Here is a 27682-nt window from a genome sequence, read left to right on the forward strand (position 1 = left end):
GTCATAAGAAAAAGCAAAAAAAAATAAATAAAAACACGTGGACATTATTTTCAGATAAACCTGTGGCAAATTCATACCATTGGGGTTTGCATCCAGTACAGTAGGAAAGAATAGTATTTACTCTCATTTGTCAAATAAGAAAGGTTCAAACTAGAAAATTTGTTGACAGCCACAGATACATCAGTGGTCAAATGAGGATGATCCAGGAGGATGGGAGGAACTAAAAAAAAAAATCAACTATGTAATTCTTAACCCTAAGGTGAGTTGACCTGTGTGGTTTGTATTCTTAAATCTACTACCATTCATTATCAAGGCTTATTATTCAAATGCACTTTTAAAACCTAAAGTCATTAATTTTTTAATACAAAGCCACAGATGTGACATTTCAGCACCACTAGGTTGAATGAAAAAGTCCATTATTAATTTTAAAAATATTAATTTATTAAGTGTCTATAATGTGCTACATACTGATAAATAAAACACAATCCCTTAAAGTTTAGTACACACTTACAGAAATAGGCAATCCATGAATTGCAAATTAATACAAGCTTTTAAATACTGGCTTCAGAGAGGAATGGTTTATTCTCTGCTCAGTGGACTTACCAAAAGAATTTCCACTGGAACACACCTTTGAAATGGGCTTAGAAGACTAAGGAGGAGTTCATCAGCCTGGTGGCATGTCAGACAAATCTGTATCTTGGACAGAAGCATCTGCAAAGGTGCAGAGCTGTGAAAAGCTCATGATGCATTTCTGTGGCTGGAGTGTAAAGCACATGGTGGACGGTGGTGAGGAATGAAACGAAGAGTAGAGAGAGGTCAAATTACATTAGCAAGCAGCTGGTACTTCATCTTAAAGGCAACAGAGAACGGCTGTCGATTTGGGGGAATAATAAAAATGAGGGTTTTAGAAATAGATTTCTGGTACTGAAAATGAATTACTAGGGGATAGAGGAAGGCAGCCAAATCTTGCTCTAGTACCTAATATTACAGGATTCCATCTTGAATTTATAAAGTGATTGTTTTTCAATGTCTATAAATCACTTTGACAAACAACATAATGATTGTAAGCATTTTGCTGAGAAATGAAATTTCCAGATCAAAAATCTTCACTGTGAGGGGGACATTCTGGGCTGGAACTGGGACAGAAGCAACTGTGATTCTCAGTCCCAGAAACTAGCTCACTATGTTTTCCCAATGAAGCCCTTCTTAATGCTTTCAATACAATCTTAGCTCCTCTTATTTGGGTGGAAATCCATTTCCTACAGAATACAATGCTTTAAATTTAACTATGCTTAGAAAGGATTTTGTAAAGCTGGTATGCCTCTTTCTATTGTTAAGTAAGCTTTTAAATCGTGTCAAATGGAACCTAATATAAAAGCCCAAATGTTTCAGAAACCAGGGTGGTCTATTGGGCAAATATTCACACAATCTTTGAAACATTCAATATTGACTCCATTGGCCATAATTTGTCATTTCCAGGACATTAGTCAATGTAAATACATGCTAACTGAAAACAGGAGGAGGAAATGACCCTAGAAAAGAAGAAGCTCTCGTTGTGGTAACTATCCAGATTTCTAATTCCCTGAAATTTAACATGCTACAAATGAAGTATTTATTTTTAAAAAGTTTCATTATAATCTCCTATTACTTGCACCAAAACCAAAGAGGTCCCAAATGACCATTAAAATTTTGTGTGCAGGTACACAAATTTAACCTTGTCCCACTGCCTATAATTCTCCCCTTACATCATGAAGGAAATCTTGGAGGTGTTAGTTATCCCATATAATAAAGGCTAATTAATATGCAAATAGACCAAACAGCAGAATGACTGGTTACTATGACACGCACCAGGGGGCAGACACTCAACGCAGGAGCTGCTCCCTGGTGGTCAGTGTGCTCCCACAGGGGAAGCACCGCTCCCAGGGGGGTTTGGGGGAGCAGGCCTAAGCCATCAGTTGGACATCCTCCGAGGGCTCCCAGACTGTGAGAGGGCACAGGCCAGGCTGAGGGATCCCTCAAGTGCATGAATTTCATGCACCAGGCCTTAGTATTCTATATAATCCTATACAATAAAAGTTTAATATGCTAAGTGTCCAGTCAACCAGTTGGCCATTCAACCAAAGTGTAATATGCTAATGATATGCTAAGATCACTCAACCGCTCACAATGATGTGCACTGACCACCAGGGGGCAGAGAGTTGATCGGTCGACCAGTAGCTATGATGTGTACTGACCACTGGGGGCAGACAACTGACTGGTCAACCAGTCACTATGATGTGCACTAACCACCAGGGGTCAGACAGTCAACTGGCCAACCAGTAGCTATGACGTGCATTGACCACCAGAGGGCAGATGCTCTGACCGGTAGGTTAGCTTGCTGCTGGGGTCCAGCCAATTGGGACTGAGCGAGATGGGCCAGACATACCCTGTAGCCCTCCTGCAGTACCTTCCTGGCTGGCCAATGTCCCATGTCCCTCCCCAGCTCCAATCATGCACTAGTGGGGCCCCTCGGCCTGGCCTGCTCCCTCTCGCAATCCGGGACCCCTCGTGGGTTGTCAGATAGCTGATTTCAGCCAGATCCCCCAGGCCAGGCTGAGGGACCCCACTGGTGCACAGATTCGTGCACTGGGCCTCTAGTAAGTTAATAAGAAGAGATCAAGAAACCCAGGAAACTACAATATGATTATTTCTTGCTATCACAGGCTTTATTTTGCAGCATCAGATATACTCTTTGTGGAGATATATTTGGTTCCCAACACACACACACACACACACACACACACACGCAGCTGAAGGGCTTAATTAACCCTACCAGACCGCTGTACTGATTTTTAGGTAATTTCCACCCAAAGGTGGAATATTGGTGCTAGATGAAAGGTAGATGAAAGGTAGACCTATTTTCTACAGTGTCTCCAAGTTCCATCTTATTCTAACCACTTGTTTGCATGTAACTAACATTTTTCTATATCATGTTGGTTTTTTCTCTTTAATGCTCAGGAGCCCAGGTATAGGGGACAGTTAGGTTCAGGGCCTTAGGACTGGTAGACTTAAAACAATCTCCTTCCCAAATCTACCAGCACAATGAACTTCTAAACACTCCCTATTATAGTGCTTTAGAAAACAGTTACATAGAGAATTTAGGATTGTCCTCATCCGTTAAGAAAATATGTCTGAAAAATTTCCCCTCCCTAATAAGAGCAACAGTTCATATTCTGAACCAGTAATGAGCCTCTGTGGCACGCACGCAGGCGTGCGCGCACGCGCGCGCGCGCACGCACACACACACACACACACACACACACACACACATATCACTGTAAGCCAAGTTGGATTTCCCTTCAGAGGAAGAGTACAAAGATGAGCACTGGGAGCCCTCCATTGAGGAATAGCTCTGGCTGGCTCTCGCATAACAAAGTGCTGTTTACTTTTAGGGTTCTATTTATGCCACATGCACATTGTTCATCATTATTAAATGATCCTTTTTTATCTTTCTATGACAGTTACATATTTTAACGGGTGACAGTTTGCCTTTATAAGCAGCAAAACACTGGTTTATTAGTATGCTTGTGTGGCATAAAATAGACTTCATTTTTTACTGAAATAACTGGAGGAAAGAAACATCAATTGTGCAGGGTTCAGAATAGCTCAATGGGTAGAGAAGGGACTGGCAATAAATTAAGATAGGTTTGCTTTATTTATGAGTCTTGGGTATTCTTTCCCTGTTGCTACTGTGCATGAATTTTAAGTGGCCCTTTGATGGGCATGTCCATCTGAAGCATCATCATAAACTCTTCCAGTAGTTTCACAATTAATCACTTCTCTGCTGTAAATGCGAGGAAGAGTGTAAGTTTACCACTTGGAAAATGCTCCCTGTCTCCGGACCAGAGCAGTGCACTACCTTAGAAAAAGGAAAAGGGAGAGAGAAAAGAGAAAAGGAGAGTCATTATTATGCCACTGAGTCACTGAAATAGCCAAGGATGTTCTTTATTGGCTTTGTTGTCTACTATCAAACCCCAGCCCAACTCCTCTGGACACAACCAGCAGTGCCCTGCATGCCCTCTTGGAACAAGGTCTGGGGACATTCCCCAGCCCGGTGATTAATGCTGTAATCCCTGGAGTAGCCAAAAGAAGACACCATTTCTGGGAAATGGCATTTAAGAATCACAACTGCCACAAAGCTCCCTATGCCATTGTTCACGTTTATATTTAATAATAAACATAAATAAGTAAAATCCCACCTGCAGATAAGTCTTGTATGTGCTTTGGGGAGGAGGCAAACAGCCCATCTCACACAGAGGGCCATCATCTAGTACTGCCAACGAGGCCTGAGTTAGTAGATCATTTCTATAGCCGCTCGTAGTAAGCACCTCATTGAGTAAAATATGGCCCCTTCGGATGATGGACCGCCCCGGAGGTGTCTGCGGTGTGCAGGTGCGGTGCAAGGGGCAGATAATAGGCCTGGCTGGTAGCTCCGTTATTTGTTTCTCACCTGACAGGTGAACTGTTCTCTCTGTATTTCCGAGAAGACATAACTATACCTGTCACTCCAAAGGCAAAACCCATCCAGGAATAACACTGCCGAGTTCCTGATGCTTCGGATTGCATTCTCGGGGTCAGAGATTTGGCAAATCAATGCCAAAGAAGGAAGCAATCATTGTCTCAATTAAAATCTTGAGAGACACCACTTATTTGTGTCTTAGCTTAGGCTGGGGGGGGAACATGATAAGGATTGTCTCTTCTCCAGTAAGTTAAAAAGGAAAAAAATCAAGTCAATCCCTAGCATCAGATAAAGTCTTCTAATTCTCCACATATGCATCCCTCTCTGCCTTCTCCCCTCCTCACCTCACCCTCATTTTTCCCAGCATCCACACACACAGGCCTGGAGGGTATGTCTGATACTTATTTTCATTATATCACTTTAAAAAAAAAAAAAAAGATCAGTCAGCTTTTTGCACTCCTCTCTTGTGCTAAAGTTGCTTCTGCCCTTTGAAAATATGAACGCCCTTGAGTGATTTTTATATTTTCAAAGGGTAAAAGTGCTAAAGAGCACTTCTCTATTTCAGGGAGGAGGAAAAGAAGTAAATCAGCCTGCCTCAAGTGTTCACTCGGTAAAGGTAAAAATGAACTACCGGTGTCGGGGGGAGTTGCTACAGCACCTAGATTTATATCTGCAGCCCCTGGAGTCCAGGGCTGGGAAACAAAACGCAAGACATCTGTGTCTGCTCACATCCTGGTGGTGTCTGTTTCCAGTGGAACTGACTCCTCTCCAAACTACCATTCATGATGATGCCTGTCCAGCAGGTGCGAACTTCCACTCTGGACCGTATGGGAAAATAGGGAAACCCGTGTCCATTCCCTACCCCTCCCATCCTTTCCTGCAGCCAGTCCCTGCTACACCTGCTGGCCCTGTCGGAAGCTTGTCCTCGGTGTGCGGGTCCCCTTTTTTGCAGAAGTCCACAGTTTTGTATTTAAGTCCACAGTCTCAGCTGCTGCTTCTCTCCACCTCCCCATCCCACTATTGTCAAGAACACTCCAGAAAGCATTGCATTTCAGAACTTAAAACCTCAGAGCAATCCAGCGGTTACCTCTCCTAAGGACATCTGTATTTTTCCTTTCTCCATGGGATACAAAGTTTTGTCTTCTATAAAATGCAGAGTCAGCCCAGGGAAGAGCATTTCCTAGGAGACCGAGACTTGCTTGCCCTTAACTTATGTTGCCTGGGGTGTCCTCTGACTCCCAGACCTTCCTACTCAGAATCGATCACTCAGCTAGCTTGGTCATTGGTTCCTCTGGGTGAACGCCGACTTCCAAGATTTGGGGGCTCTTGGCTGTGCTTCCAGAGCAGCCTGATCTCCCACTCCCTGAGTTTGCCACGGCGCCTTGTAAAGTTTATTCTGGCAGCTCCCTCACTAGACTGTGAGGTCCTTCGTGACAGGGGCAGCAGCTTTTACTTCTAGACCTGTTTCCAGCACAGCCACTCAAACACATGAGTAGTAGTAATAGACAAAAAATTATGTATCAGAATTATTTTAAGTACTTTACATGTATAATTTACTTAATCCTCACAGTACCACTATATTGGAGGTAACATTACATATCCCCAGTTGACAAATAAGGAAACTAAAACACAGCGAGGTCACAAAACTAATAAGTGCTAAAAACTCAATTCTAACTCAAATAATCTGATTATAGAGACTGTGTTCTTTACTATTCTACAGTGCATCTTTCAAATATATGTATACATTAAATACACCCATTACATGTTTTCGGAAGAATATTTTTAAATATCCAGATCCATCACCTACAATCCATATGACCCAGGAAAAGTTAAATGCTTGCCAATTTTATTTCCTTCTCTGCACCCTCTTTGAGGACTAAATAAAAAAGGCCCTGATATCTGGCTAGCACTATCATGGACATGTTAAATATGCGTTAATTCCCCTGCCCAAACAGCCACCAATGAGGTTAATTCTCTTAATGAGTCTCAAGCAATAAAATCCCAGTAACAAATGGAGGTTACTAATTTTACCTGAGGCGATCATTTGACCTATAATTAATATTTCCAACTATTATTTGTATATCGACACATGCACAATCTTTGCCCAAAGCAAGGTCAGTCAGTCATACACCAACTCCATGGCAGAAGGCTTACTGTTGCAATTTTCCTCTGGATGTACACACGCCCTGAAACCAAGGAACATGCAAGCTAGGGCCCAGTCACCAGCCAGCAGAGTGAGCTTGCCAAGGGCCCCAGAGAGCCAGATTCCATCATTTCTGCACTCACTGTTCCAACGGGAAACCAGGATTGGTGTTCAAGGTCATTTACATACAAGGATAAATTGTAATCTATAAACTGCTGATACCAGAGACAAGAGTCAAAGGCAGAACCCAAAAAGATGGATTCAACTCACTTTTGCTTAGGGAACTCCTAACATACCTGGTGACTAAGAAAAGGCTGAGGAAGCTACTTTGGACCCAACTAGAGCTGGGTCTAAAAGGAGTATTATACCCAAAGAATCCTGGACACTTGTGTGAATCTTTGTATCTTTTTTATAAGGCTGGAAGGCACCCAGATGTGATATTAAAAAGGAATACAGGTTTTGGAACTAAACTCACCTGTGCTCAAATACTTACTCTCCCACTTAATGGAAGTATGGACTTAAGAAAGTATATTTGAGTTTTAATTTCCTTATTTATAAAATAGATAATAAGGCCCACCTTGTAGGGTTGTGGTAGGAATTAAAATGTATATATGATCAGCCTCTAACAGAATGAGTGGCACATAGCAGACATTCACATTTTCATGTATAATTATCCAACAGAGCTCAGCTAACACACAGATAATCATTGCAAGAAGGTAATTCCTCATCCATTCATCTAGTCACTTATTCTTTGAATTACTAAAAAGTACCAAACAACAAATATACAAAAATTCAGAAAACAGGAAGTCTCTGTCATTAAGCTGCTTTATGAGAAAACATAGACAAACATTCAACTCCCTACATAGATGACTACCAGCTACAAAACTCTGATATCATTACATATCTACACTCAAAAGGGAAACATTTTTTGTAGTGAGGAGTTGCAGAAGCTTTCATTTTGGAGGTGAGTACTCTGGCTAGGAGGGATGGTGGTGATGGAGAGATGGATGAATTGAGAACCCAGCAAGTCACAACTTGCCCAAAAATGTGGTCTTCATATTTTTTCTACATCTTACTTCAGATTCATTTTATTAATAAATCAGTGTAAGGAGAAGGTGGGAAGGAGATTTGACAAAGACTAATTAATCTAATTGTCTAAGAAAAATCCATGTAATTATTTGTTTCTATCCAACTCAAAAAAATACAGAATATAATTTGAGCATATGTAATGATGTCATTGCTCTTGCCTACACAAAGATTTACCACAATGGAGACAGTCTCTGTACAAATAAAAGTAATAAATATTTTAAGTAAATGTATCCCTATTTATCTAAGTCTACAATAGTCAAGAAAGCTCCTCTTAGCCAAGGTCTTATTTATTCATTGAGATAAAATCAGTAAAGTAAGTCCTCAATGTCACCCATAAGTTCTGAGACATTAATCAAAACGATGTATAATGAACCCAATTTTAACACAGGCTAATTGATATAAGCAAGAGTTAAGTTCCTAAGGCATCTCATCAACATTATAAGGAAATGAGGTTGAACAGAATACTGTTAATCGAGGATCCAGGATCGGCTGTATATGGAAACACACCAGGAATAGGAAAACCATCCTTCAAAGTTGTCTTGGGAGAGTTACAAACAATAAAAACACCTCTACTATGAATATCAAAGCAGTAATCCACTCATTGCCATCCAAATACTGAGAGGTAAAAAGTGACTGGGTGTCTTCTGCAGTTAGCTCAGTGAACACAAAGCACTGCTCTATGCTCTTCTGAGCAGGCTGCTGCCAGTGGCCACAGGCACTGAAAGGGTGTGTCCAGTAGCTCCGGCCAATTGTTTAAAAATAAACAATATGTGGTTTCTTCACACTACCCAAAGCATTGAAGATATATAACAGAGATACTCAGAATTTGCTACCAAGACGTGAACATTCTGAAAAGCCAAGAACAGCAGAACTAAAGTGTTTGGTTTAGTACTTGGGAAACTGGTTGGTTGCTCCTCTTTCCCAAAGGTGGGGGGGGGGGGGGGGAGGACCAGCAGAGATCTGCAGACTAACAGAGGCACCATAAGGAACGTGGCTTCTATCTGGAGAACTCCCCTGAGGTGGTTGCTTTTGGATTATCTATCGGCGATTTCTATTTTCTTGAATACTTTCCTATATTTTCAAACTTCTTACAATGAACACATAATGTTTTTACAATTCGGGGGGAAAAGAACACACACTTTTATCTCAAAAAGCTGTTTGGAATAGATGCAAATAGAAATCCCCTTAGTTGTGCTGATCTAACCATTTAGCCTACGCATGATTTACAGAGTAGAGGATGCCAGCTCCCCCAAATCTTGCTGTATGCCCTGCTGGTTCAGTGATTATATCTAAGAGATCCCATGCTACTTCTTCACAATGCTCACTCCAAAGTTGTAATCATCTCATGATGTGTTTTCCAGGGTCATTCATTAGGCTACAAGGTTAATGGTAGCTGGAACCCTCTTATCTCCATTCCTTTTCCTATAACTATTACCCTTTTTGGACTCTAAATCCAAATACCCAGGACCCTTTAGTCCTCTTCTGATTTCACAAATTCCCAACTCTACAGCTCATTCGATTGGAAACCTAGCATGCTTTTTTCTCAGACATGAAACCTTTAAACACATGTACCAATTTCTTTAGCTAATTTAGACTGTGATAGCTGCTAATACTGTGGAAGTATGTTATCAGTTCCATGGCTTTTGTATTTTAGTAAGTTGGGGGCAGCACAATGAATTCACCCAAACAAATTAACACCTAAATGGTGGAATAACAGAACATATTTATAAGCTCACTTGAAGGTGTTGGTTTTTTGTTTGTTATTTGTATTTAGAATATTGTGGAAACCTAACTTACAGCAAACATAGCTCTGTGCGTGGTATTGAGGAGACACAATACAAAAAAAGTATCTCTGACCTCAAGTGGTAAAAATCAAGAGTGACAGAAACTTATAAAAAAGCTAAAATGTTGTCTGATTGATGTAGTAACAGAAGTGATGCCAAAGGATGCAAATATCCTATATAATAAAAGTCCAGCAACCGAACGGCAGAATGACTGGAAACAGCCAGGACAACTGCGGCCCCTCACTCCGCCTGGCCCCGCCCCCGATCGGCCCACATGGGGCAGGCTGACGGGTGCCGGGAGCCGGTCCATCCTTGCTGTTTCAAGGGACCTGGCATATATGGCATACGGTTCTTAATATGTTTGCTCACCTTCTTGGCGCTGTGTTTTAACCAAGGTCACCTCTCCAAGAAAGGTTGTTCCCCCTGATAGGGATTTTCCCCTGAAGTTAGGGAGGGAATAAAACCCCTCAACTAAGTGCCAGGCGGGTAATTAATCACTTTAACTACGAACAATCATGCTTCAGCTACATAATCTTTACTCCCTGGAATGGAGATAAGAAACGCCCTAACCTTTGTAATAGAGATTGATAGGATTGAATCAACTGGTATAAATACAGATGTAACAAGACAGAAAGAGACAGAATTTAGAACACAGAACTAGAGACAGAAGAACTTCGCTGGAGAGAGCATGCCGGAGGATCCTGGACAGGGACTGGCCTCGGAGCCTGGAGGCGGAGCCTGGCAAGAGAGCATGGCAGGGGATCCTGGACTGAACCTGACTGCGGAGATTGGCAGGAGAGCCTGACTAGAACCTGGTGACTGAACCTGACTGGAGAACCTGGTGACAGAACCTGACTGGAGATCCTAAGCAGAACCTCTCTGGAGATCCAGACCAGAACTTGGCTGGAGATCCGGGCTAGAGATCCTGGCTAGGTTGCTGATCAACTGAACGCTGTCTCCGTGTCATTCCTTCTTCGCCGACTCCATCCACACCTTTGGGGACCCCTGGACCCACTGGGGTTGGACCCCAGCAGACGGGCCCCTACCAGTGCAAGAATTCATGCATCGGGCCTCTAGTATCATTCAATAAGAAGAAAGTAATCTTTAGCAGTGGGGAAGATTCGTGGATTGTGGTCCATAAAAACAGTTCTGTTAAACAAGGGGCATGGACAAGGACACAGAGACGTGAGTCAGCACAGTGTACTTGGAAAATGCCCATCATCTGGTTGTGACATGAACATCATTGTTGGCAATGGACTCAACTAAGATAAGGATCTTGCACCTGTCACATATGTGTTCTCTTCACCTGCTTTCCAGTATCGTCATATTGTTCATACTTCTGGGCAGTGTCTGATAGTTCCGTCCTTTGCCTATGGAATGGATGATGAAAGGTGTTCTGGAATAAGCTCAAGAAAAAAAGAGTCAGAGACCCACCAAGCCGTATGATCCTGGGCATTGAACTTAACTATACCCATCTCAATCATCACAAGTGGGAAAATATAATGTGATTGAATAATTTCTAAGATCCCTTTAATTTCAAATCCCAATGTAGGTCAATGATTTCTCAAATATCTATTAAGTAAAAGGTATCATATTCTGTCCAAGGGTATCAAATCTGAGCAAAACACTATGGCTGCTTTCAAAAATTCACATACAATATGAAGAAAAAGAGAAACAAGCATGCTAAAAACAATAGCACAAGGGAGCAGGTCTGGGTGAGGGGGGTAAAGGGGAGGAAAATGGGGGACATCTGTAATAATGTCAATAATAAAAATAAAATATATTTTTAAAAGGTATAAAATCTGCAAGACAAAGGAAATTCAGGGCCAGTTTTGGAGCAGAGGATGGAGTCCAGTTGAGTGGAGGGTACCTGAAAGGGCAGTAGAAAATAAACCAGAAAGGTTCGCTGCACTGTTTTGGGAAACAGTTAATGCCAGACAAAACAAATTCCCAGGCATATAGGAAACTCCTACATTACAAAGGTGGCATCACCAATCATTAGAGAAAGGAGGGGGATTCCTCGGTAATGGTCCTGGGACAATTGGTTGTTCACATAAAAGAATGAAATTAAATCCCTAACTCAAACTCTTACACACACGTAAAATCTATTCTAGGTGGATTAAAGGTACAAATATGAAAGATCAAATTATAAAATTCAGAAGAAATATTAAATACATTTAATGAGATTTAGGAAGAATTTCCTAAGCACGACACAAAAGAACTAACCATAAAATGATTGATAACATTGATTACATTAAAATTAAAACTTTAGTTCATGAGAACAAAAAATTCAATTCAAGTCACCAGAAAATACCATAAAGTAAAAAAAAAAAAAAGCAATTCCAATGATTCAATAAGGATTAATTCTATATATACATACACACACATATATATCTAAAACTCCTATAATACATAAATAGAAAGAAATGTACAAAAGTCTTGAGTAGGTGTTTCATAGAAAATAAATGGCAATAAAATATATGAAAAAATGTTTAACTTCATTAGTAATTAGGGATATGAAAATTAAGCTCATGCAGAGATAATCATATTATATCCACTAAATTAGCAGAAATCTCTAAGCCTGGAAACATCAAATGTTGGCCGATGTGAAGTAATGGAAACTCATATTGCTGGAAAATTTTTGGCATTATCTGGAAAATTTAACATGTTCATGCCCAAGCTGGTGGTAATCTATTCTCAGATAAATGAGAAACACATGAAATATTTAATGGAGCTCCTGTTTTATAGAAATACATATGTGTGTAATTTAAATCATAAAGCAAAAACAGTATAGTTCTGATGTAACAGCAAACATACACGAATGTTGCTAATAGCAATTTTCCTAATAGGAAAAAATCTGAAAACAACTCAAATTTCAGTTACAGCAAGATAAAGAAGTCAATTATGGTTTAGTCACACCATTGAATGTTGTAGTTGAAAGAAGTAAACCAAAATTAGGACTTGCAGCCCTGGCTGGTGTGGTTCAGTGGTTAAAGCTTCCACCATGCACTGAAGGGTCCCGGGTTTGATTACCATTCAAGAGCAGGTATCTGGGTTGCCAGTGGTTCAATTCTGGCCCCGTCAGATCTTGTGGGGGAGGCAACCAATGGATGTGTCTCTCTCACATGGATGTTTCTCTCTCTCCCTTTCTCCCCTCCCTGCCTCCCTTCTATTCTCTCTCTAAAAAAAAAAAATCTTCAGGTGAGCATTAACAACAACAACAAAAAAAATGCTGCCCAATGTGGATCAGTTGGTTGGAGCATCGTCCCATACACCTAAGGGTCACAGGTTTGATTCCTGGTGGGGGGTATGCAAGAGGCAACTGATTGATGTTTCTCTCTCACATCGATGTTTCTATCACTCCCTCTCCCTTCTTCTCTCTAAAAACAAACAAAAAATGTGCAATAATAACATAGATGAAACAATACCAGGTATAAGACTATGTACACTATAATTTAAATATATCTTTAAAAAATCAAAAGTAAACTATGTTTAAAAGTACATACATATCTGTCTAAACTATTTACAAGGAAATAAGCATGGAATTTGAACGTGATGACTTCCAAAGGAGAACCTGAGCGGTGAGTTCAAGGGAAGCACAGATCAATGTCGATTGTGCTCTACTTCTGAAGTGTGGTGTAAATTCACAGATATCCATTTAAACTTGATGTTTAAACTATATTCATATGTAACAAAATTAATAAATCACCCAATGCTTTACAGCATTTTTCCCTATTTTCACAAATAAGGGACCACCGGGAGTCGTGAACGAAATAGTAGTATTAGAAAAGCTTGCTTTCGGAAGAATTCCTATGCCTTGCTTCCTAAAATGTCAGAGGTGTACCAGCTGTCCCTGCACACTTCTTCTAGCCACAACCGTGGTGCTGACTAGGATTTTGCCCTACACTGTAGGAGTAGGTACAAGCCTACAACCTTCAGACAATGAGATAAGTACAAAGATATTAATCCACCCATCAATACGTTCACTTATTGCTGGGCCTACGAGGGATTGGATGAGGGTAAAATAGAAATCTCCATTTGTGGGCCCTGTGCTTTTTTCCAGAAGAAAAACATATGGTACAACCTCCAACTCTGTGTTCTTAAAGTCCCCTCCTTTATTATATAATGTTTCTTACATAAGCTCATTCCTTCTATTAACTCCTCAGCCTCAGCGCTTCCATCCTAGCAGGAAATGTCTAGCTCCGAAAGGCGGGATGTTCTGTGCCTGCATCTAATTTCACTCACCCACGTCACTTGAGATCCAACGTGGACCGATAAGGCCTAATGGGGAGGGGAAGATGCTTTGTGAGTGGTCACCTTCACCCTGTACACTTTTGCTCTGATAGGGATTCTTAAAGATCTTCTCTAAATCTCAAAAAAAAAAAAAAATCAGTATCTACAATTTTACACCATCAATGCACTCATTAAGTCAGTGGCTCTCAATCTTGGGTTCTCAAACTGAGAATCACCAGAGGAACTTAAGAAAAAAGTCAGTGGGTCCTGCCCGCTGAGATTCTGACTTGATTGTTCTGAGATGCAGGTCTTGGCATCAGCTGACCAAAGACGTTAGAATTACACTGTTTATCTTGAATTTAAAATACAATTATGTGCATTTCTACAAACAGGGGCTGCATTAAACATTTAGTGGTCACCTTTCAATCTACTATGTTTCAAAAAAATTGGTTAAATGTTAAATGCATGTTAAACTATAAAATAACAAGTTTTAAAAATATATTGTTTTATTGATTTCAGAAAGGAAGAGGGAGAGATAGAAACATCAATGAGGAGGGAATCATGGATTGGCTGCCTTACTTCATGCCCCCTACTGGGGATCAAGCCCACAACCCAGGCATGTGCCCTAACCAAGAATCAACCATGATTTCCTGGTTCACACAGGCCAATGCTCAACCACTGAACCACACTGGCTAGGCTGAAATATCAGTTTTCAACTTAAAAAAAAAAAAAAGCTAATGCTGATACACATTGAAAGCATCTGTCTCTCATTTTCTCACTTAACCCAATATTACAGATGTTTAACTTTCTGCAAGTTTTTTAAAAAATGGCTTTGGGTGATAACCAGGGATTTGAAAATTTTAAACCTGACCACATTTCCAGTCTCGATATCTTTCACTGATAATTGCTAAAAATAACCAAACTCTGAATATTTTGACACCTAATCTCCAAGAATCGGAAGTTTGCAACACCCTCCGCATCTTACACTTCCCCCGCAAGGTGGCTTCAGCATGAATAATCATGATAGAGGCACCAGAGTGTGTAAGTTCCAGCTCAATTACAGGGAGTGCATTTTGCAAGCTCCCATGGCCTTCATGGATGCAGGATTCACTTTAAATTTAAGAACAATAGGGAGTACATGGAAGAAGCATCCAAAGCTTTTAAAACCATATCCACTCACTTTGGTTGCAGATTTACAGCCTTATGGGGGCATTATTGGTATGTTGGGGTCAACACCAAAAGCTTTCTTCTAAGAAGCACAAGTCAGTGCTTATGTTCCTCAAAATCTGCTCCTGCCAATGTCCCCTGCATGCCCACCCATGGCGCCATTTCAGTAACACCACTTCCTAACAACAGACCTGGCCACCCATTCAAAATGGAAAGTTTTACCTTCTCACCACAATGTAAACCCAGGTGTAAACAGAGAATAGTGGAAACTGGAAGTAATTTACTTATCCAGATAACAATTAATAGCTGTGTGGTTAAATACCCTTCTAAAGTTATTTCCTTGGGTGAGGCAGAAGGTTCCTATTCTAACTCATGGCACTAACATCCCATATTTATTAGCAAGTATGAAATGAATACATTTTTCTATGTGTGCATCTACTAGTCGGTTCATACTGACCATTTTTTTTTTACCAAGGATGCAGAAGTTAATTCATTAGAACAAAAGCTTAAGACCCACACTAAATTTCAATACAAATATATAGCATCTATAATATAAACCTCTTTTAAAATATTAATTAGCTCTGCTACACTGAACCAACTTGAGTCTCTCAACATTCTATGATTAACATACACAGCCAAAGGGGGGAGGGGGATCTGTCCTATTTCAAAGGCATTTAGAAAAATATAAACGTAAAAGAAAAACAGCCTTGAACAGAAGGGTAATATGATCAATAGTCTTTAGCCTTCTGGTATCTTTTTCTAAACATTTCTTTGTGCCTCCATTGATTACTGTTGTTATTATAGTCCTGAAAAGGAAAGAGGCAGGAAAAATGAGACTGTGAAGACCTGGATTCAAGGGGCCAGCTCTGATAGAAATGACCTCTAAAAACCAAGCAAGTTATGTTGCTTCTTTAGACCTTGGTGGTTTGTGTGGACGCATGGACTTTGGCCTAGAAACTTTAGGGTCCTTTTCAGCAATATAATTTTAAGATTCTTTTTTAAAATATATTTTCTATTGATTTCAGAGAGGAAGGGAGAGGGAGAGAGAGAAACATCAATGATGAGAGAGAATCATTGATTGACTGCCTCCTGCATGCCCCCTACTGGGGACTGAGCCCACAACCCAGGCATGTGGCCTTGGCCGGAATCTAACCTAAGACCCATCAGTCTGCAGACAGATGATCTATCCATTGAGCCAAACCAGGTAGGGCAAGATTCTTCTTTACAAATGGGAAACAGAGATACATTCTGTGATCAAATTAGTGTGTATCAATTGGTAAATAAAAGGCTACTTAAATGCTTTCTATTGCCTTCTTCCAGACCATGCTCCTCCAAAGCTAGAAAAGCTTTACATGCATAGCTCAGTTAAAGAAAATGAGAATTAGCTGATTCCCTGAGCCTTTAAATCTCAACAAAATGTGAAAATGTCGTTTGATTTGAGACAAACTGGAAGTCTGAATCTTGTGAGTTATGAGCCTAAGGTTTTGTATTAAAATAATTTGAAAAGACTTCAAATCTGGAAATGTAACATGAAATGTCATACATATGGTTTCTATTAAAAAAGAAAATGTCAATCTAGCATCTGTGGGCCTGGTCGCCCACCTAAAGTCACCTAGGCAAAAACGAGCTCAGGCGCTGGAGGGATTCCTAACCCCTTGGGTCGGTTTCCGCTCATCCCAATTCTTTTGCTATAGCTGCACAAGCATTAGTTTACAGTGACTGATTTAAGAGAAACTGACACATAAAATTAAATTTCTCTTATTGTTGGTACATTCTTGAAAATGCTTAAGCCACAGTTACCAGTATCATCTCTGAAGTCACACTAACCTTGACCTGAACATTCCATTTCCAGAGCATTTTTTTTAAGGTTTTGAAACATATTTAAAATGCCAAGAAACGCTTCCCGAAACGATGAAAAAAATTACTGTGAATAAATGGTACTGAAAACAATAGCATCATAAAATGTTACAGTGGAAAAGAGTTTTAAAAATAATCTAGCCCTAACCGGTTTGGTTTAGTGGATAGAGCGTCGGCCTGCGGACTCAAGGGTCCCAGGTTCGATTCCAGTCAAGGGCATGTGCCTTGGTTGTGGGCACATCCCCAGTAGGGAGTGTGCAGGAGGCAGCTGATCGATGTTTCTCTCTAATAGATGTTTCTAACTCTCTGTCCCTCTCCGTTCCTCTCTGTAAAAACCCAATAAAATATATTAAAAATAATAATAATAACCTCGTCACTTCTCATCTGAGAAATGAAAAGAACCAGGGGAAAAAGTGACATGTTGAAGGGCACGTAGTCTTGAATTGTCCAGCCCACAGCAATGCTTAACTAAGAAGGGAGTTTTGACTTGAGAAGAGACGGGGAGCAAGAAGAGACAAAGAATTCGGGGTTGAGGAAATGAAGAATTGAGGGTTAGATGGGAGATACGTGGAGAAAGAGAGAAAGGGCAGCGCCTGAATTAACAAGCTGACTTTCGAGTCAAAATTGTATCTACACCTCAAGTTTAAGTGTTATTAATGCCTTTCAAATTAATAGCAGAGAACCTTAATGATATGTTTGCTATAATGATGATATATGACATTCTCCTAATATATAATATATACACACATATCTATGCATTGAAGCACTTAGCACCTTGACAAATATTAATAATTGGCTGTGCAGTGATGGCCTTCTCGGCGGCAGGATGTGGTATGATAGGGCTGTCCTTTCCACATTGCTATCCCAGAGGTCACTGCGCATTTCAACCTGTCCGCTAAACGTGAGAAAATAGCCAATGTGTTGTTTTTTTTCTCCAAGGTGAAAAAAAAATGTAATGACAAATTTTTATCCAGCTTTATTTCTTTAAAGCAAACCCCAAACGCTGACATCCCACCCACACACCTCACACTGACTAAACCTGTAAACCTCCTGATTGCTTTTTTTAAGGAGAACAACTTAAGAAATTTCCGGATGCAAGCTGCTGGCAATCACTGGAGCTTCTGGTTCCAAGATGGAGGGAGACACAGGGTTGTCTGTTTAGATGCAGGATAGTTGAACTCATTCCAGCTCCTTTCAAAAGGCTAGTAACACACATTTCTCTGGCAAAGAATTTTATTTTGGGGGTTTATATTTTTTTCCCTATCTCTTTTAAAAAATAGGTTAGACCATTCATAAAGACATATTGATGAAAATTGTTTTTGGAAGGCCAACTGCATTATGCCACTACACTGCATTCCAATACAAATTACGACTTGATAATCTTGTTTTATAACCGTACACAGTAAGAAGAAATAAGGCACACTGCATGCAAAATTAATAAAGACAAGCCCTAACCGGTTTGGCTCAATAGACAGAGTGTAGGCCTGCGGACTCAAGGGTCCCAGGTTCGATTCCGGTCAAGGGCATATACCTTGGTTGCAGACACATACCCAGTAGGGAGTGTGCAGGAGGCAGCTGATGGATGTTTCTCTCTCATCGATGTTTCTAACCCTCTATCCCTCTCCCTTCCTCTCTGTAAAAAATCAATAAAATATATTTTTTAAAAGTAATAATAATAAAGACAAATTATTTGGTAAACTATGCAGATTGATGAGTTAGTGTTATATTTCTAAAAAGTATTTGGTATCCATAATGGCATAATTAAAAATAAAACTACAGAACTAATTTGTAATTTTAGCTACTTTAATGAACATTTTAATTCCTTTCCTTTTTAAGAAAATATTATTGCTTAGCAAGCTCCTCAGAATATTTTACATACCACTATTCCATACTACGGTATACCATTTTTAATATACTCAAAATCTACTTTCCTCCAATCCCTCCTGACACAGCTCCTACCACTCCTTTTCCCAGATGGGGCTATTTCTGTTTATAACCATGAGAATCATACCGGCATGTATACCAAGAAGAAAACAGGTATCATTTACAAATGTGTATTTATTTGTTTCTCCTATGCTCGGGCATCCAGAGCCCTATCTCAAATGTAACGAGAGCAGACTATTACATTGTCCAAGTAAGTGTAATCCACCTATCGATAATAATAAAAGCATAATTAGACCAGATGTCCTTCTGGATGACCTTCTGGCAGTCAGAGGAAAGTCCGGGTCCCAGGTGCCAGAGGGAAGCTGGTGCCGGCAGCCGGGGAAAGGAAGGTCTACTCTTGCACAAATTTCGTGCATCGAGCCTCTAGTTAGGTAATAAAAGAGAATAACATGGTATAAGAAAGTAAAACAATGCCCAGACACCATTTGGGGACTCAGCATCCAGTCCCCATACTGTTTATTGATGCCTGTCTGCCCTTGGTTGAAAAATCTCTAAACCTCAATGTCATCATCAGGGTGGATGTGAAAATACAAAGTGACCACAACTGTCAACGTACCTTAAAAGTGTCAAGTTTCATGCAAGTGAATTGTTTAAAACAGCAGTCCATGATAGTGTCACATCCTATACTTAATCATCTTTCTAGAATAGCAGTCCACCTAGGAATGTAGACTTTACAATATGTTAAGAAACAAAATGTAAAACCCCTCTAACAGTTATTTAATTTTCTCTAGCAGCTAAATATCCCTGATGCTTTATCAAAATAATAAGTAAATGTTAGAAATTTTCAACTCAGTATTATTTATACCTTAACATAAAAAGGTTAAAGTCAAATATATATATATATATAATTTAGCACATGTTATTGAAGCACTGCCAGGTACTGAGTGAGTAACAGTACATGATGGTAGAGATGACTGTCTTGTGACAAAGACCCCAAACACCAGCTCCTACACATGTGACTATAACAATCCAGCTGCTTGGGGAACATCAAGACCCCGAATGAACACTACTGTTTGTTTGGTTTTAACCAACTGGTTTTGTTCTACACTATAACTATAGCCTACTTCTCTCGTTATCCTATACTTTAGATCATTTTAAGTGTAGCTCCAGTTAAGAGACACAGTAAAATACAGTGGGGCCTTGACTTATGAGTGTCCTGACTAACGAGTTTTTCGAGATACAAGCGGTCTCTCGGCTGATTTTTTTGCTTTGAGTTGCGAGCTAAAATTTGGGTTATGAGCCAGCTTCAGATACCCCACCGCTAGTTGGCGCAGTGAACGTCACAGTGAATGAACGCCACAACATCAGCCCAGCATCACGTGTCTCACTCGTTCACTTTTTGATTTGACATATGAGTAATTTGAGTTATAAGCTCCGTCATGGAACGAATTAAACTCGTAAGTCAAGGCCCCACTGTAAAGGGACATTGAAGAGGGCTAATAGTGCCTCTTCTTTAACAAAACTCTTGGGCAAACTGTTCAACTTCTGGAGGACTCCGTTTCCTCTTCATTACGGGAAATGAGGTAGATGCAGACATAAGTCTTCAACTACTTCAACATAAAATTCAAGAGTTTTAAAGTATTTCATTTATCTTTAAAAATGCTGGAATTAAGGCATTATATTGCATTGGAATGGTGCTCCCTGAATGTCTATTCGTTTTATGAGTAGTTGCATGTTTGTCTGAGTTAAAACTGACATTGCGTTTGCCTAGTTCTCTGTTGGCATTTTTTAAATAGTCACACATTGAATTAAATTCCACTTCGTACTGGCTTCCAAGTAAAAAACAATATTGAAAATAAAAAACCTGAATGACTATCATCTATGGCTGATGGATGATGTCATCAGGGAGTATGGCAGAAATGCAGAATCTAGGGTTTGCAAAATCAGAATGTGAATGTTAACAAGAGCTGCAGTGACTCAAATGCACATTAACATTTGAAAGGCACTGATTTGTGAGTTTCAAATATTACCAGCTTAGCTTCCTTAACCCATGATCATTTATTTGGTTCCCCTCCTCTCCCAGTAGATTTTATTAAATTCAAATAAAGATGATAGTTTCTAAATAAGTACTGTTGCAAGCAGAAGCCACCAATCACTTTCAAACAACTCTAAACAACATGCTACAAATGCATTTAGAGGCAAATCTGCTCATTCAATATTTAGTAAGTAAACTTGCTTTTATAGTAAGTTATCAAAATTTATGAATGATATTAAACATAGTTATCCCACTACTGCTTGGGTTCTTGAAGTAGTCAGAAGGATTTCTTCCCATGCCTGCCTGCCAGTCAACTTCTGGAATGTCTGCAATGTCATTTTCCCTTCGACTTACCTGATTGAGAAATCACATTTTCAATTTAGGTAACAACAAAACATTTGTAAGTCTTTTCTTAGTCAGGTTGCACTTGTCATGGTGATATTTTCCCACATAATTCCTCCTATCCTTACAGGGCTGGGTTCCAAAGGGATCCATGTGCCAATGTCTCCCTCCGGGGAGGAAGTCTCTTTTGCACTTTGTGAACCAGAAATGTGGGAGCAGATAGTCAATATCTGCATTGAGTGGAGCTGCACTGACCTCACTTGAAAGACAGATTTTGGCTTTGTGTTTCCCTTATTTATGAAGGAAACCGTCAGAGGAACTGGTCATATAGGAAGAATACAGCCTTCACCTTACCCTTGTCTTCTTGGAAACAATCTTAGGAAGTAATTTATGTCCTGTAGCCGTCTGATGTCTAAGAGAAGCCTAAAACACGCTTATCATTTTTACTTTAGCCACATAAGCAAAACTTTAATATTTCTGCCCTCCAATTTTAGTTCAGTGTAGGAGGGGGTGGGTAGGGATGGGAGGGTTAAGGACACAATATGCTGTACACACCATACCACACACAAACCCACTTTCCAAAGAAATACTCCAAAAGAACAACAGAGTTTGCAATAGATTTCTAACGCCATCCAAACTGAACACATTAACACCCGCCTAATTCTGACAATTAGCTACACACGGCATGTGTATGCGCACAATAAGGCCATACGATGCAATGTGGCACAAACAATTAGAAGTTCTTTTCAAAGTGGAAATGCAAAATAGAATGAATATCTATTTTCTATAAATGAATCCAGCCATCTGCCTTGCGAGAGCAGCAGCAGGAGTACCCAAAACAGCAGAAACAGCAGCCTCTGGTGTTAACAATCTATTCTCAAATCTCATGCTCCACATTTTGCCAGCAAACAAGGCTAAAAATATAAGACATACAACAAATAGTCTCTTGGGATCTGCCATTCCATGGATGGTGTATTCAATCAGAGTAATATTTTTTGTTGAAATTCAAAATTGACCAAAAAAAAAGAAAAAAAGAAAGCTATCATATTAGACACAGGCGTTCGGAATGTTAAGCGTGAATCCAATCCCAAAGTATATTAAGCTGAATGGTGAGAGGGTGGTTGTTTTCACACAACATAAATCTCTGAGATTTATCTGAATATATTTATAGATTTATTTAAGCTACTCTAAACTCCTCTACAGCGCTCACAGTTATAGAGATATAATTTTAGTGCTCTGTCACCAGAATATCAGGGGCATTTTCTTTTCGGAGGAGTTTAGAAAATTGGCATTGCTGTAGACTCTAGGGCTGGACTACGTCGGTTCAAATCCAGGTTCCTCCATATACTAACTCCATGGTCTTGAGCAAGTTATTTAACCTTTGTGTGCCCTTCTTTTCCTACCTTAAAAAGGAGAAACTAATAATATCTCATAGACTTAAGACCTAAATGAGTTTAGATGTGTAAAGCTTTTAGAATAATCAATTAGAGACACCACAGGCAGCAATTACTATTATTCTTTCATAATCAGACAAGGTTGCAAAAATGCTTTCTCGTAAAAATAAGCATAATCTACAAAGTGGTAGCAGACGGCGGCTGTTCTCATGTCAACATTGACCATGTAGCCAGTGAAGGGGTGAGCAGATAGGCGTCTTTATCTGGAGTGCGCAGTCGAGAACGACAGAGGAAAGTTTCCATCACGCTGTCAGATCATGAAGGCATCGGGATAAGGAGGACAGAAGAGAAGACAATGACAGGGCTGGTCAAGTAGCACTGTCTGGAGTATAGAACAGTCAGAATTAACGGTAAAGGTGTAATCAGAAGCAGGGCACATCTGGGCTTTCTGTGAACAGATGTGCCCGTCCACTAAGAGGACACCTGCACCCCCACCACCACCACCTTCCTTCCTCTGTACACCTGTCTTTGGATTATATTTTAATGCATGGGATCTGGGTCTCCAGCCTCTGTATTAAAACAGGAAGAAGAAAAGTCTAAGGGAAACGTGTCAAATATTCCCCATCTCTTGATAAACCAGTTTTTTAAATATTTTTTCTTTATTGATTAAGGTATTACATATGTGTCTTTATCGCCCCATTGTCCCCTCACACCTCCCCCCCACGCATGCCCTCACCCCCCTGTTGTCTGTGTCCATTGGATAAACCAATTTCTTGATAAACCTTCAAAGTTGGCACCATTTTAAGTTGAATACTATATTTTGTAGAAGGAGGACAATAAAACACAAGTTTACAAGTCAGTGAGGAGATAGAAAAGTATGTCCCTAACTGATAAGACAGCAAGGTCTAGAGGACCTCCCAGAGCATTCGTTGGGCTCCCTGGGTTTTCCTACCCTATTGGTACCCCTTGAAGAACCACAGACCCACAGATGGGCCGTTCAAATCATGAGGAAGGATGGAGGGGCATTACTGTTTGTCATAGTCAAGACCATGGAAAAGTGTGACAAGTGCTGCCGCTATAGAGCCAGGTCACAACACTGAGACACTTAAGAGCAGAACACTCTGTCCGGTAGGAAAATACGGTCCTGTCCACCCCCGCTCCACCCCCGGTCTGCTCAAGGTAAGAGCACAACCCAAGAGTCAGAAAAAGACACGCCTGGCAAGAAATTGAGAGAAAAGACTCTTTTCTTGGGGCCCTATAGAAAGGACAGTTTTTTGAGGAAAGGGAACGGAATGAGGAAAAGAGGTGGGGGTGAGTCGCGATACGCTAATAACATTCATAAAGGAGAAAATGACTATAGATTTAATGCTGTATGAACTATGTAGATAAGGAGATTTAAGCACGCACATACCATATGACCCTATTATGCCTATAAAATAAGCGTGTGCTTCTCTTGCCCTTGATGCTTTACTACAGTTATTGTAAGGAAGATCTCATTGTCCAGGAAAAATTTTAAAGCAAGGAATTGTGCAAAAGCTCAATCCGTCTAACATTATCTTCCTCCCTGCCTTCATTTTTTAAAATATATTTTTATTGATTTCAGAGAGGAAGGGAGAGAGAGATAGAAACATCAATGATGAGAGAGAATCATTGATCAGTTGCCTCTTGCACGTCCCACACAGGGGAACCAGCCCACAACCCAGGCATGTGCCCTGACCTGGAAGTGAACCATGACCTCCTGGTGCAGAGGTCGATGCTGAACCACTGAGCCACGCCGGTAGACTAGGACATCTTATGTTCAGTATCTAATACAGGATCCCAACCAGAGCGAAAGCAGTACTCCTTGTTGCAAAGAACAGAAACCAATCAGTATGACAACATGGTATGGATTCAATTAGCACTTGGCAGGTCACGAATAACTTTTAAACAACCTTCTTTTAAGTTGGAAAGTGTTGAAATATACAGTAAACGTGGCACCAAAGTGCCGTCCTCACAGCATGCCACCAGTCAGGGAACATAAATCCAAAGAGGCAAGTCTTGCTTACAAGGGAGGGAAACAGAACCTTGCTATTTGGGCCACTACTGGTTTCTGCAGACACTCCCTTGCCTCAAGCATCTTCCGCTCTCATTATATTCAGAGCCTATCATCAGAAATCCCCCTCTGAGCTTCAGCGGGTTTTACATTAAGTGTGGGATAGGAAAGGGAAAAAGAAAAGAGGGGGGGGGGAGGGGAGACAATGGTGCAATCATGAAAACAAATAAATGATGAATAATTGTAAGGAGAATGCTGCTGAATGGTTAAACATTCTCACATCCTTGAAGCAAATGGCATAATTCTATCAATCCTGTTAAGCAGGAAAGGCAGACTATCTTGGTTCAAATCCACAGGAAAAGGCCTGCAGAAGAAAAGACTAGTTACTTGAATAAATAAGAAGAACCTGGGGCCAACCAGAAACAGCCTGGGGAGACTCCTGGGCCAGCACACCACAGAGCGCACCTGCCCTTGCTTTCACTGAATGGCCACCTCCCTGGGCTGGGAGAACTTAAGTAGCATTAAAACACCCGAGCGTTCTGAGAACTCCAATTGTGCCCACCTGTCCAAAGCCAGGTACACGTGGCTTCACAGGTTCCACAGCCTGCTGACTGAAGAATCTCTGACAGATGCTAAGGGTAATGGACTTCATGCCCCAGGAAGTAAAATATTACAAGGGAAATATTAGTCAGATTTAGTGCTTCCACTCCATGTGTCTCGCACATTATTACGATCCATGTAACACATTTACGGTAAATAAGCCTGCGGAGTGTACAGTATGTTTTCCAGGAGACCTTTAAAGAACAGCTTGCAGACAAGAGGTGCTAGCCTTAGTTTCACAGCCAGCAAAACTCGATCCAAGAGGCTTCTGGCAGGCCCCCTCTTCTCGTTTGGGGCTGGCTTCAAGACAGCTCCACCAACCGAAGTCTAAGGGGTCAGGACTCAGAGTCAGTCACTGTTAGGTGTTGGTAACTCATACATTTAGGTCAACATCCAGAAGAGAAAAGGCTGGCTTTTCCCCATCACAGTAGTATATTGACAACAACTCTGAGCTGACTTTGCAAGGAGGCTTCTCAGAGGTAAATGAAATGGCTGAAGCTTGTGCTTCCTCCAGCAAGGAAAAGAGAACCATGCCTGCTCACCGGCCCCCAGTGTGTGCAATCACTGAGGCGCGTTTGTAACCCTTTCCTGCTTTTTAAAAAGCCTGCTCCATTAGGAAAAAGGAAAAAAAAAAACTTTTCAAGAAATGAAATGCAAATAGTCACTGAACAGGATCATAAAACGGAAAGCCTCGACCTACTTTTAAAAAACAATTCCTTATTCCAGACAGCACGGCTGCTTTTAACAAGCCGTTTAGCTTTTATAAAAATGAGAGTATGTTGGTTCTTTTGTGATCGTCCTCGAACCTTCCCACCCCTTTCTGCCTCGCGGCCACTAGAGTATGTCCAGGATGGCCAGCAGAACAGGGGGGAGGTCGACACATCAGTTCCATCTCTCGCCAGACCAGCGTTAGGGACATCATTTAATGCAATTACATATTCTAAGCCAAATGGATGCCACCCGGGGAAAGGGAAAGGGAGAGAAGGGCGGGAAGGCGAAGCTTCCGGATTGTTTCAAAGGTAAAGCCACAATACTCAAGCTCTGTGCAGAATGTCTCTGATCAGCTTCAAAACAAGTCCGCGGGATTTGTCCCTAAGTTCATGCTCCCTGTCCTCCGTCAAGGTGGAGTCGAAACCAGTTGTACAATTGCACGCTGCTGGAGTCCAGAGGATCCAGGAAAACGGGGTCTACCTTTTTAAGTCGGAAAAGGCAGCGGACATCCTGCTGCTCCGTGGGGCCCCGCGCTCGCGAGCTCCGGAGCCGGGCTAGGCACACGGTAGGGAGGACGCGCCGGCCAGCGGCCTCGGGCCAACCGCTTCTCGGCGCTCTGCACTGCGGGCGCAGTTACACGCGGGTGGTGCGCACAGCTCTCCCAGCTCCCGCACCCACGCAGCCTCCTCAAACCAAAGCCCAGGGCCACCTAACACCGCGGGCTAGTGTCGCCCGAGGGGTGTCAAGCTTAGCGGACTTCAACCCTGGTGCTACTCCCGGAAGGGAAAGGGTGCCCTCTCCAAGCCCACCCCACTGAGACTCCCATCCCAGACCCCTCTTCCCAGGAACTCTTGGACACCACGATGGGCGCCCACCCAGGAGCGATCTGGCTTTGGAAAGAAGTGGAGAAAACGGGGGACAGCGAGATTGGAGGCCAAGAGGTGGGTACTCCAGCCTGCAGCAATTGGGGAGGGCTTGGGAAATGGAGCGAGGCAGAGAGTAAAGGGTAAGGGACCCGTGACAGCAACCTGTAGGATTACTCCTGGTCGCAAACTTGGGGTGGGAAGCAGCGGTCCTCTCTGAGGTCCTCCGCCCGATTCCCACCCAGCTGGGCTCGGTGCGCGCAGAGGCGCGGGGCTCAACTTGGGAAGCCAGCGCCGGAGCTGCGGGTCCCACTCGGTCTTGCGGGCGCCCTCTCGCCTCGCCCCCAGCCCCGCCGCCCGCTCTGCCCAGCGCTTACCTCGGGCGGCCGCAGCCCCCGCCGCCCAGAAGCAGAGCCCCAGCCACGGGAGCCACCGGCGCGCTCCTCCCGCGCCTCCTCCCGCGGCGGCCGCTCTCCCCATGATCTTCGCCCGGTTGCCGAGAACGGTTCCTCGTCCACGCCCGGGAGCCCGGGGGCGCACGGCGAGCCCGGGGCTGAGCGAGCAGGTCCCGAGGGTCTTGAGCGAGTGACTGCTCCACGGCCGCTCCCTACAGCAGCCGGGCAGGGCGCACCGAGACGCCGCTGGCCGCACACCCAGAGCAAGAGCGCGCCCCCATGGCCTCCCACGGCGGGGCCGCCGCTGCCGGATTGCTGGCTGTGCCCGCCGCCGCCGGGTCGGGGACTACCGAGTGCAGAAGCGAGTCCGCATCGCTAATGAGACCCCCGCGGCCGCCCCGTCTCCTCCCCTCCGAGCCGCAGCCAATGAGCCGGGCCGGGGCGGGGCGGCGAGAGGGGCGGCGGCTGGCGGCCGCGCGGGGCGGGAGGCGCAGGTGAGCCCCGCGGCGACCGCGCGCGCCCCCCGGGTTCTCCACGCTCCGCCAATGAAACCCGCTCCCGAATCGGGTCCAGACTGGGGCTCGCGGAGACCGGCCCGAGCCTCAGGATGTGAGCCCAGCCGGCGGGCCTCTCGGCCGCGACCCCAGCGCCGAAA

The 27682-nt window shown here is 42.3% G+C and overlaps 1 protein-coding gene across 5 annotated transcripts in view; it reads right to left on the reverse strand.

The window, feature by feature from the left end:
* UNC5D (unc-5 netrin receptor D) overlaps nucleotides 1-27427 on the reverse strand; it is a 527348-nt gene extending 499921 nt beyond the window's left edge. For all 5 annotated transcript variants that reach the window (XM_059685428.1, XM_059685430.1, XM_059685426.1 and 2 more), the window contains exon 1: nucleotides 27010-27427. In XM_059685428.1, coding sequence (XP_059541411.1) covers nucleotides 27010-27112 — 103 coding nt within the window. In that variant the 5' untranslated portion in view covers nucleotides 27113-27427. The remainder of the gene's footprint in view (nucleotides 1-27009) is intronic.
* Nucleotides 27428-27682: the final 255 nt, after the last annotated feature.

This window comes from Myotis daubentonii, chromosome 2 (genome assembly GCF_963259705.1).
Source record: "Myotis daubentonii chromosome 2, mMyoDau2.1, whole genome shotgun sequence".
Classification (NCBI taxonomy): domain Eukaryota; kingdom Metazoa; phylum Chordata; class Mammalia; order Chiroptera; family Vespertilionidae; genus Myotis; species Myotis daubentonii.